This window comes from Haliaeetus albicilla, chromosome 23, assembly GCF_947461875.1.
Source record: "Haliaeetus albicilla chromosome 23, bHalAlb1.1, whole genome shotgun sequence".
NCBI lineage: Eukaryota > Metazoa > Chordata > Aves > Accipitriformes > Accipitridae > Haliaeetus > Haliaeetus albicilla.
The window spans coordinates 22,806,258-22,819,095 of record NC_091505.1 but is presented as its reverse complement, the minus strand read 5'-3'; the positions used below and the strand labels follow the sequence as shown (position 1 = coordinate 22,819,095).

The 12,838-nt window shown below is 36.8% G+C and overlaps 1 protein-coding gene across 4 annotated transcripts in view; it reads left to right on the top strand.

Annotated features, from left to right (window-relative positions):
- The window catches only part of DACH2 (dachshund family transcription factor 2), a 314,600-nt gene that overhangs the window by 202,986 nt on the left and 98,776 nt on the right, over positions 1–12,838 (top strand). For all 4 annotated transcript variants that reach the window (XM_069811523.1, XM_069811522.1, XM_069811521.1 and 1 more), the window contains exon 3: positions 9,459–9,590. In XM_069811523.1, coding sequence (XP_069667624.1) covers positions 9,459–9,590 — 132 coding nt within the window. The remainder of the gene's footprint in view (positions 1–9,458; positions 9,591–12,838) is intronic.

Here is a 12,838-nt window from a genome sequence, read left to right as displayed (position 1 = left end):
AGCCATAGTGGAGAACAGGTTATTGTTCACGGTATTTCTGCTGTTCATTTGCAAGCAAAGTTTCTCTAATGCAGTTGCCGTCGAGTAAAGAGGGAGCTCGCTGCTGCTGTTTGTAGCTTGGTGAGTAATAATGTGAAATTATTATTTGCTTGGTTTCAGTTCTGTGAAAACATCTGAGGAGATACTAGAGTAGTATTTCTCCCCTCTAACACTTCAGCTTCTAGGAGGCGTTAGGTAAGGGATCTGCACGGTAAGAAAGCCCGTAGCGTTGGTCAGGCTGGTCCAGCTGAAGTGAACAGCGGCTAGCAGGGGTAATATTGTAGCAGTCCAGTCTCTAACAGCAGTGCTGAACTTGACAGTATATTGAGGTTTCATCTGAAATAGTGTAGCATGATGAATTTATGGAACTCGGTATTCAGTTAAAATCCTTGTAATATACCTTTTTTTAAAATGTGATCTGTGACGGCTAGGACGTAGCGGAGCCGTGCCATCTGATACAAAAAAAAATATTTGTATGGTATTTTCCAATCACAAGTAGGAAGTAGCTTGAAATCACTCACAAAGATATCCTTATTCTCTGAAGACCTTCCAGCCCAATTAATTTTACAAACTCGAGAGATTTGTGCCAATTCCAGATAAGCTTTCAGACTTTTTGGTACTTAACTGAAAGGACCTCCAAAAACTTCAGCAATTTCCCCATCATTACCGCTTGTGGACAAGTGCTTTAAACCCACAGAAATTGATTTAATGGGAAAGGAGTAAACGTGGAGAAAAAAAAAATAATAACAGCTAATTCTAATTTCAGATGGCAGCACATGCACCGTGACAGACTTCTGTGATTATAGGGAAGTTACAGAATATCCATGGTGAATATGAGGGCTATTAAGTTTAAATGTATTTATAACATAGTTTTAGGTTCCCATGAATCCAAACGTGTTCTAAAATGGATGACTAAGTCCTGCAGTCGGAATCAAATGCGGCAAGCTCTGGACCTGAAGAGAAGGTGGCCATTAAGCCCTGTTAGTGCATCCAGGGCCCTGACTGTGTGTGAGCTTTCTGGGACGTTGGGCAGTCCAGGTTGTTTTGAATTTGACTCAAGTAAATATTGCCCACTATCACTAGATGATAGTGCACAGCGCTGGCCAGGTGGCAGTGCATGCCAATATTCTTCTTTGTCCTGACACTGAAAGAATTACCGAAGTTACCAAAGCATTCCTGCTCTGCAGGTTGTGAGGCCTGTGTCAGAGTTCACTTCTCCTTTTGGGGCTGATGATAACCACCATTGTATTCTTTCCCGTGGCTTCCGAATATTTAGCGCTTTGGAGTTAACATTCTTTTCCTATAAATGGAATTTATTTTATATGTTGCTCTCAGGGAGGTAATATAACATGTTTCTGGTTTAGTTTTTAATTTTTCAAGTCCTTATCTCAAAGAACTGGAATCTTTAGTCTGTGACAGCATTATGAAAGCATAAGTGGATAGTTTGAGAATTTGGATGATTATAAGCATTAGTTTAACTTGTCTTATCCTTACTGAAATCTGAGTCCTAATGTGTGAATTTGTCACTCTTTTGATGTATGAAAACACTTTTTAAGTACACCACGTAATGTAAGCGTTTTCATTTTATGTTGAAAATTTTCAGTGACATGACTAAAACTGCATCAGATATGCACCAAGGAGCATACAAATTATCTGTATAAAGTGATTGTGATTTCTTCAACAATAATTCAGTGGCTGATGTGTCTGTCTTGTGTATGCTTCCATCTTCTGAAACCTGTAGATCAAAAGGGGGGTGGTCAATCAAATATACAGAAGAAGGTAAAGGTCACAGTAGTGCAGCATACTAAAAGTATTATGCATTACAGTCTTGACAAATCATTCTCATGGCATAGATTGTAAAAAAGAGCAGAAAATGTCACAAAATTAATCAATTCTCATGAGACACATTGTTAAGAATGAAAGAAAAAAAATTAATGTAACCCTCTCAGCGCTCTTTGTACTTCTGATTTTTCTGTTTCCCTCCAGTAAGGTAAGCTGCAATTTTGTTTGCCATAAGATACCGGCTACCTTTTTGGATATGAAGTCATCTGTAAAATATGTAGCTGGGTATTGTTGTATCAGCTCAAACATAACTGGTCATGTTAACACAGGTTTAAGCACAGATTTAGGATTAAAATTTCTATATAGTTCAAACAGAGCTCCTTGTGTTTAGACAAGACATCTGACAGGTCTTTGGTCATCGTACCTTCATGTGGATCAAGGATGTGAAGTATCTCAGGTACAGAGACTTGATGGAAGATGTTAATGTTAAAAATGTTTCCAATATTTCAAATGGATATCGGGGAGGATAAGATTAGGCTATAGAAAACATAGGTTATAACTGGGGTGAGAAGCTTAAATAACAGAGGCAGATATGGGATGAAAGCATCTGGAAAACAAACTCTCCATGTTTTAAAGTGAACACCCAGATTTGTAAGTATCAGGACTTTTGCTACTGTCTAAATGTGTGAAATTAGAGAATGACAACCTGTTACTTCTGTGAATTATTCCATGGAGTGGCAGGGATGTTTTGATGTGTAAAGGTTTTAATCTTGTTTATGCTCATGTGAACTTTTGCATGAAAGCGTATTTTAGAATTAAAATAAGGTGAGCAAGCACACTGTGTTAAACAAAAATTACTAGGATTGCAAAATCAAGCTGTCAGAAATTCAGAAACATTTGTGCAACCCTAATTCTGATCCCTTGAGCATTTGACAAAGTCTTTAAATTACATTATGACATACTGTTTTTTTCCCCAGTGTAACTGTCTGGTTGATGATAGAGAATCGATTGACCTGGGGGGGAAGCAAGGTTGTATGATGAAGAGACCTATCTGTAGGTCTGTCCCTATCTATCTGCTGCAGAAGTGGAAGCTATATAGGGAATATTCAGGGACTGTGCGGAGGCAAAGAATAAGGTCTCTCAAGTAAAGACTGTGTGACAGTTCATTGCAGAAGCGAACTGACTGGAGCTTCTCTGTGGAAGATTAATTTCTCACAACTCCTGACAAATATGCATAATATTTGTATGGGGGTTTTCTCCCCCAGTAAGGTTCTTTTGCCATAGTATAATTCTCTTGACATTTTAAAGTGGTGGTAATTAAAATTTTTAGGCCCCTCAAAAATTGTAACTATTGTCTGAAATGTTTTGCTAAGGATGATCTTCAGTAGTCTCTGAACTTTCAATAACTGAACGTGTTTAGCAAATTAGTCTTTATTTTTGCTTTTACAGTAGCAAGATAAATACTGTATAAATACTTTCAAATTTTCTAAAATCAGTTTTTGCTGTTGTTGGGGTGCTTTTCTGTTGCAAAATGGGAGAGAAGAGCATACTTTTAAAATACGGTTGTAATATCAGACCAACTAGCTGCAGGTATCAGAACAGATGAAAGAAACTCAACTGTTGTAATACATTTCTTGGCTATTGACTACATTTCAGCTTGGCAACGTCAAATGGATGTAGCATGGATTTCAGTCTGGGCTCCGAAGTGTCCTCCCAGGGCCTGGGGTGAATACTCACACGACTTAGCCCATGATAAAGCTTAGCACTACGGCGCTGATGCTGAAATCCCATCCTCTGCCTGCAGTGGCCAATTACTCACCAAGTTCTTTCCTTACAGTCTCTCAAATGGTTCACGTTGATGGATTATTATGACCTATCTGAAACGGTAGCTAGGATATCTTTGAACAGCCATTGAAAACATAACATGCACTAGAGCTAAAACTTTCCTACAGTTTCTACTTGAGTCACTTTACAGAAAAGGAAAAAATCTGCAATAGTAAGACTTAAGCGTCTGGACCTGTCTCCAAACTGCTCTTAACACTTTAGTCATTTTAATGTTCTTATTCAAGAATTTGGTTTCACTGTCCTTTGTGTTAGCAGCTGGGTTTTACCTACCTGTTTAGCACTAAACAAAGATGATTCATTTCAGCTACAGAGAAGCCTGTACTTTCTAATGTGAGTGTTTAAATTAGTAAATTCTTGCAGGCATTCTGAAAACCTGAAGTACATTATATGTATTTATTTTTATTAATTTCCTTATTGAAGAAAATTCAAAAGAAAGCATATCGTTTTTAATCTTCCAAGGCCTAATTTATTGGATGTTTCAGAATTGTTTTCACTGTTTGCAATATGGTATCTTGTATTAACATTTCATACTACCAGATGTTTCATTATTCCTGTTTTAGCACATCATACTTGACCCATAGCAGCTTTGAATGCAAATAACAAATAAGCCGAAGCACAATACTTGACTGTTAGACTGAAATAATATGGCAAGGCTAAACTGGTTTTCATTTTTCCTTTTGAATATTATTAATTGCAATGTGTTGACTGTTAATTTAATTAAATGTTTTGTTTTAATATAAGACCATTCTTCAGTTCACTGACTCACCGCTTCATTTAATTAATTGCAAACCTCAGGATTTGATTACTCATAGTTCTCCTTTACTTAATTTACTTGTTCACAGTTTTGACAGAAAAGCTTTCAAACTAATATGAAGGAGGGGCACAGTCTAACTAATTAGGGAACTGAAAAAAATAGCTGTAGCTAGAGTAAAAGATTAGCAAATACTCAGGGTCACCTTAAAATGCTCAGAGTCCTTGTATTCACCATCAAAATCCAATTTTCAATGACTGGACATTAGTTAAACATGGAGGATTCACTTGCACGCAAGACACCCTATGTACCTCAGAGCAGGAATGTAACTGAGGTTTGGTTTCTGATGTCTCCAGGATGATATTTGCTAATGAGTAAGTTGTGATGTTTAATGGAGGCAAGAGACACCGTCCCCTTGTCGCCTGGTGCTCGGGGGAGCGGGTGGGTTCAGCACTGCCCTGTAATGGGAGACCGGCCCTGAGTGGGATACACTGCAAATGACCTTGCAGTTGTGATCTTCCGGCCATGCAGTAAAAATGCTTTTTTGTTGTTGAAATAATTCCTGAGACTTCACAGAGGAATAATCTTCAGTAGTCCTTTTGTCTGTGTAGGGGATAGTTGAGTAAACAATTAACCACTAACTTTAATAGGATGCAGGCAAAAGATGGAGAAACATCTCTGGTTTTCACACCCTCTCAAGTACTACAGGTTCCTTGGCTTTTTAGGGAGCAGAGGACGTGTCCAGCCCTCCCAGAAGCACCCAAGCCTCACAGTACGTTCAGGCCTTTTCCATCTCAAACACCCCGCAAGCAGTGGGTCTTCCCCAGAGCGATGCGGTCTGCCGTGCTGAATAAGCTGAGTATGGTCCTAATTTGAATCAAAAACCTTAATTAGAAAACTGCTTGGTGCTTAGGTACATTTTAACGGTGGCTCAGAATACAATTGCAGAATTTTACTTCAGTACAACCTGAGGGTAAAGTGTGCTGGTCTGTGTGTCCTTGAAGGGTTACTTCAGGACTAAATTCTTGTGTTGTACAGCGGAGTTATGCAGACTCGTCAAGGGGAGAGTACACAGTGTCCTGACAAAACTGAAATTACGGAATGAAGATTACTAATGGCAGTTGGTTGTTTTGCCATATGCACGATGCAGGTGTACCTGAGCGCACACCATCACAATCTGTTGTGCAATTGTAATCAAGATTCATATAGAGGGAGCTGACCCAGAACACGGCTCCAAGATTTCTGCATTAGCGCTTATGTGTGTCTCTTAGAGATCCCTACCAGCTCTTCAAGGAGTTGCCGTCTTTCAGCCAAGGCAACTGGTGGGTGGTGGGCTACTGTTAGCAGGGCTGGCTCCAATGGCCACATGGTTGCTAGCAGCTTTGAAAACAAATCACTGCAACTGTGATGAGACTCATGCTTTTTTGTTGTTGTTGTTAGTATTGTAAAGGTTGTACATGTTTGCTAATAAAGCGGTACATAGTTTCTTTCCTGGGTGTTTAGTGATTGATCACAGCTGGCAGAAGATAACTGAAGGAAGGGAAATTTAAAGTGTAAAGGGAGGGAAAAAAATGGAAGCTTTGAAGTGTGTAATCCAGCATGTCGGTTTTCCTAGTGATCCTTTTCTTTCTTTTTTTTTTTTTTTTTAAGGTGAAAGTAGAGGGATAGATGTATACGTTGCAGCAGTTTTCAAGTACATTTTTCGAAGTGAGGTACTCTAAGTGAGATTCTGCTGGTGATAATGATTCATCCGAGAGGATGGAAATGATTCTTCAGTTCTTTGTAGATCTTTAGATAAGTCAGTTGAAGAATAGCCCTCCTTGCCATGGCTAGCCGGAGCTGAGTCAATTACAGAAAGGAGTTTTATTAATAGTTACATTAAACAGTAGCTTCAGTAACGTTAGCTGTGGCAGTAGCATTAATTGAAGATTATGCCAATGGGTGATTTTGCTGTACATGTTCTTCCATCATTTCAATCAGTAGCACACCCTTACTACTGAAACCATTTGCTTTAACCTCAATTTTATTAGCTTTCAGGAATGTTGAAGAATTAGTACACTGTTTTTAAAGTGCCTCATACAGTCAGATTCTGGGGCTTTTACTGCTATCATGGTTCAAGTAAGAAATTATATAGACTGGGGAATAAGCGAATGAGAGTATAAAGACTTTGCTGATACTGAGCTTAGAGATAGTATTGGCTATATCTGCTTCAAGTTTATGCCCGGCTGCTCAGGCTTTTCAGGCTGTAGTGCTTTCTACATTAGGACTGTGCTTTACTCTTTAAACTTTTAATGCTGAAGTAGAGTGACTTTGGTGTGGCAGATGGCACGGCACAGATTTCTGACACAGCACTGGTTTTTGGCTGTTGTCTTATGGCAGCTGTGTCTGGTTAGGGAGCTCAAAAATGCCTGACAATAATTACCTTTAATTTCTGCAGGCGGCATCGTGGTGATTTGGGGACTGTGTTTATTCTTTTCTGTTTGTTCCTTGGTACCCTTTTTGCCTTCATTATGCTTCCGATACAACTGTTCAGTAGAAGTTTGTTTGTTTTTATACAGTGCCCTGGATAATTTTTTGTCTTCTCTTTTCACTTTTTACTAAAGGTCTGACTTCACTTGCCATTCCCTGTTTATCTCCTTATGAATAGTTTCTTTACTCTTCTGTATATTTAAACTAAGTAAAGTTTTATGACTTATAGTGTCAACAACCTGTATAAATACTGACCCAGATAAAAATATTTACTAGGATATTTGTTCATCTGTATGTATTTGGGTACATACAAATGATAAAATGTTATGATAAAAAACTCCATGTTCAGACTCTATATTTTTTGTAACCTTTAAAATAAATGTGAATTCTTTGCAAATGGATTAGAAGTATAAAGTGAAAGGAGAGTAGGCTGTGAGTGGGTACAAGTTCTGAAAATGCTTTAGTGATGGCTGTACCTCAAAACTTGGAAGTGGTTGCTATAAGGAGAAAAAGTGCAGATGTGCGGGTAGGCAAGCAAACCACACAGGTGCCTGCAAATCTTGAGAACAGTAAATTCCTCAGAAAACTTGTGCTGATGTTTGGTTTTTTGAACTTCCTGCAAATAATGTGAAATTCAACCAAAGAGCAATCCCACTTCCTTTCCCTAGAAAAAAAGTGGAAAGGTTTGTAGACTATTTCATCTTCTCCAGAAAGCGTGTGAACAGTTTTATCATTTCAGATATGTTCTCTGATGGATGGATGAAGTGGAAGTGATATCAGCCAGAGAATTTGTAAAAACAGGAGTTTAAACATCAAGATTTTATATCTGCTTGATAAAAACCCTGTAGCATTTGCAACAGAACTGTAAAGGGTGTTAGAAAAAAAATTATTTTTAAATAAAAAGTGAGTAATGGTACAGTATAGTGATCTTCTGTATGAAGTAAGGACTACATTAAATGTCCTAAGAGACAAGATTATTGATGATGTTTTCTGGACTTATCTTTATATGTCTGTATTTAGTGTATATTAATAATGAAATCAATATAGTTTTTCATGTATCAATGACAAAACAGTAAAACAATTGCCTAGTTAGTGTAGGTAATATTTGTTAGATCTGGCGTCAGTGCTTTGGGAATATAGGAGTGTGTAACTGCAGTTCGGTTTTGTGAATGTTGGGAGGCTCTTAGACAAGACGGAAGGAGGAGGACAGGCGGCCTGGAGCGAAGAGGGCTTGTGTAACTCCCATCTCGTAAGCTGTCATCTCCAACTTACTGATATTCATCAGGAACACCTTTGCTGAAGTTAACCAAATTGCTGTGTCCTTATGTGATAATACATGTCCCCGCTCCATGCATTGGGAGTCTATGGATTGCTTGCTTACTTAAGTCATATTAAAATAATGAGAACTTTTGTGAAGCCTGTTATAGGAGCAGCAGAGCTAATCTAAATGTCAAATTCATAGCAGCTTTTAAAAGGAAGTATTTTAATTTATGGATGTGTGGCAGTATAGGATGTGAAAATTATTAGTTTACTTTAATCAGTATCTAATCTCTCAGTAAGCAGTACTTTCCAGAAACAGCAGATTATTTAATTCTGTTTTGATGTATGATATCTTTGTGGGTTTATACAACATGCACCACCAACAAAAAAAATCATGGGTTTTTTGATAAATGCAATTCAGTGATTTTGTGGAACTATTGCATAGTCAATTACAAGATAGCTGATATGAAGCATTTAGCCTGCTTTTTAGCAAGTGACAAAAGCAAGTCATACTATACTGGGAGGAAGACAGTAAACCCATTTAATCCATAACTGAGAGTCTAAATAATAATTAAAAAATTACGGTAATGATCGTAACCTGTAGCCTGATGCTACTCTACTTCTCTTTTACTGTTGGAAATTAATTGGGTTTTAGTCACTTGGAAATCTTCTACCACCAACCCCCCTTAATTCTGTAAATTTGTGCTGGTCTTAACAGTCTCTTAAAGGTGGGATCAAGTTTGTAATTACCCATATTGTAGTTTTCTAACATCTCCAACATAATATCTTCCAGTAGCAGTAATGTTAATCCAAACCAACAGACTTCAGAAAAAGTCAAAATAATATTTAGATATATAATATAATAGTACAGCATTTATTGTTTCATGTTAATTGGCTTTGAACTGTTCAAATTAAGAAATACTGTATCTTACTAGTGTACTTGGAAGTTTTGTAGCAGCTGAATAAGTCAACCAGAAAGTGATCAAAGTGACAAAATGATCAAAGTGACAGGAAATAATATTTAAAAGTATAATCAAAAGGGATACCATTAAATAAATATTTCTTTATGCTGTACATGTTAAAAAAAAAAAAAAAAGAAAAAAGAAAAAAAATAATCTTTAGAATGGTGTACTGAAATAACTTGACTTTAAAGTAAAGATAGTGTTCAGAATAACATTACATAACTGGACTAAGAATGTGTATTGAATTTATGTGACCTGTTCTCACTGAAAGGAATTGTTTTGTTCTTAGCATTTTTCAGTGCTGTATTGTATGGTATGATATTGCATTTTGTTTATTTATATTTTTTCAGGTCTGACAGCGGCTGCCATGGCAGAGGCTATGAAGTTACAGAAAATGAAACTTATGGCAATGAATAGCCTTCATGGAAGTGGAAGTCAAAATGGAACAGAATCAGAAAATGAAGAGCTCAATTCTAATGCAGGTAAGTAATGCTGTGCATGTGAGCTGCAGGGGAGCTCTTAACACCTGTTTTTGTGCATTGGAAACAAAATCAAAAATCTATCTCAAGTTCTGTGCTCTTTTATTTTGTAAGCTTTGCTATGCCAGCGTCAAACCAAAATTACTGCACCTATTTCGCCAGTTTTCCTCCTAACAGCCATCTTCATTAATTTTTTGAAAAATATTGGTGAAGGATTGTTTTCATTATGTTAGAATACAGACATTTTAAACTGTTCCCTAAATATATTTGTAGTAACAAAAGACTTCTCTGTTGGCAATAATACAGTTAGTCTAGAGTTTTCCTGTAAATGATGGAAAGTTTCCAAAACATCAGGTTGTTGGAACTCATAATGAGTTCCACAGTTCACTGGAGAAAGGTAAAGTAGGCAATGCTAAATCACCAACTTTCTGGCTTTTCTGCATTTTGTTCTTTCCTTAAATGGATATTTGCAAACCACAGCTATGAAGGAGGGTCATGATAAACATTTGTTATGGTCTACCTGGCTGGAATAACCTTGGGTAGAAGGCACTGACACTGAACACATGTTCAGTCTGTACTACTGTAAGCATTAGTATAAACTTGAACTAAGCTCCTTGAGTCCCAGCTCCACAAGAATAGGGTTCAAAGTTTAAGTCAGAAATGGATCCTTCGAAGAGGATATCTTCTTTGTTTATTCTAATGTCCTTTTCAGGTGAATGGAATAGATCTTTACTTGGATAGTGGAGAGAACCTAGAATAAGATAGATCCATTTTGTCTCAGAAAGCTGCTAGATACCTGTTACAATAAGGGCAGTTTCACTTGGACTCACTTTTTTTGACACAAACAATCCTACAATACACTCTTATCATTTTGGAAACTTATGCATCCTTTGTTTTCATTACCAATTCAAGAACGGAGGCATTGTCTAATTCCTCATTGCATTCAGATCTCCCATCGGCATTCACACATCTCTGAAGTCACACATGCGTCTCTAAAGACGAAGCAGCTCTAACAGTTTGCTTGCTTGGATGGTGTATAGTTTATATGCATTGTACCATCAAAATGGTAATTTATTAGACCAATAAAGCAGCAGCTGGGAGGTCTTAGACTCATTTTCTAAAGGAATAACTTTGAATTCATGACAAATTATGCACAAAGCAGCCTTTCCAAAAGTGGTATTGCCTTTTGCTAATTTTGTGTACTCATCTGTATTGAAGAAATCTGGCTTCTAATTCATGCATTAAACCCTTCCCCAGCTTTCTATTATGTAGGATATGTATTTCTTATTCACCTCTCAGACCCTAATCAATTAGTGCGTATTGAATTCAGAAAAAAAGCACTGAAAAAGCATATTTAGTTTGTGTAACTCTTATGGTCTGTATATAGTTCAAAATGAATTACAGAGTTTCACTGAATGCTAAGAAATATGACTGAAGATATAATTCCTACTGAAAAGCAAGAAAGCTTCATACAGAAAAGATGTAGCGTTTGTATTTGGGTTTTTAAAAGCTGCTGTACGAAAGCTCGCTAATTTGAATGTTCATGGTTTCACGTGTTGCCTGATACGGCAAAATTTGTATGCTTCGTATGGGGAGAATCTACAGTACATTAATATTATTATTTTAGGTACCTCATTGACAAGTTTTATGGGGGACTATCGTACCAGCCTTTCGACAATACGTCAAGAGTATGAGTATCAAATGGAAGTTCTCTGTGGTTTAGCAATTCAGTGAGTTCTACAACTGACTCAGTACCAATTCAAATATTTGGAAAAGTTCCTACTGACTTTAGCTGAAGTTATAGTGGTGCCCAAGGATAAGGATATGGTGTCAGTTATGTAAAGATCTTTTCTCAATTCATTCCCCTTTTCATTGCCTAATTCAGTAAAATTGCCAAGAGCAAATTTGCTGGATTGAGTGCCAGTGTTGCTTGCAGACAGAGAAATGAGTCCTTAACAAAAAGAACTACTACGAATCATATTAAAAATCACAATTTCCCCTCTTTTCAGTATCTGCAATGCCAGCATTAGGATCATTTTTGTAATGCATGGCTTCTCTCTTTATTGGAGGATCATTTTTTAAAGATTTACATTAAGCAGGTACAGCAGGATGTGCCAAAAAGGAAAACCAAAATGAAGGGAATGTAAAACTTAACTATGCATTTCACTATACAAAATAACTGAGGAATTATCAAATGGTCACTATAGGAAACCATTGGAGACCGATGTGGGGCATGAAGAGATTGGGCATTTTGTTTAGAAGTTGATAGACATTTTGCAACTTTGATTCACTTGGAAGAGAACACCATGATAATTCTGTGTGCATGAAACCTTTGCCAAATGTTTGTTTTGCTCTAGACTTTTACAGTTTAAATGACTATTAAAACCAAAATGGGGATGCGAATGAGAAAGAAAATTGAATTTTGAAAATTTTTTTACTAGGAAGAGGTAAAAAGGAACAGAGTAAAGGAGTGAGAAGCCTCATAAGTGACAAAAACATTTTATTTTAGTGGAGAGACCTACAGTTTCTTTGATTTGAGGTTGTGTTTAATAGCTTCTGTAATGGCTGCAACATGACTCTGCATCTAGATTTCAGCATGAATAACAACCTGTTCGTGTTTCATTTAGCTCCAAATGAGAAATTCTGTCTTTTATTGTTTTAGGAAATTAGTCTGTGTACTATTGCTCCTGGAACTTTATAATTAATCACTAAAGGTTATGGCTGTGGAGAGTTTGTGGGAAATAGATGTCTGAATGATTATAATTGTAGCTGTCAAATCAGAAATATAGTTATACAGAGCAGAGGACCTTTTGCTTCCTTTGATTATTTTTTTTTTCTTTTTACTGTAACAAAGACTTGAAGGGTTGCAGTTTTACTTAAAACAACCATAGAGTTTGTTGGTTTTTTACCTCAGTGTTATACATTGACTTCCTTTGGTGAGTGTAAGATACAATGCCACTAAATATTTCACATTAGTTTGTGTGCCTTCCTCCTCATTCCCTAGTCTGATAGATGAGTGGAATAGTCTCTTTTGCTGCTGTTTGTTTTGAGTTAAAAATGTAATTCTTCAGTATTAAGTCCTGAAACTTTATTGCCAGATTTTTTTTTTAAGTGTGTCGTTATATACAGGCCATTAGTATAATAAAAGAAGTGGTGAGGATGTCTTGTTGTATTCATTTCAATCCCCATCTGTATCTGTTGAAGTCAGTATGAAATAATTTTTTATTTGCTTCTTTAGTAATGCCTAGAAA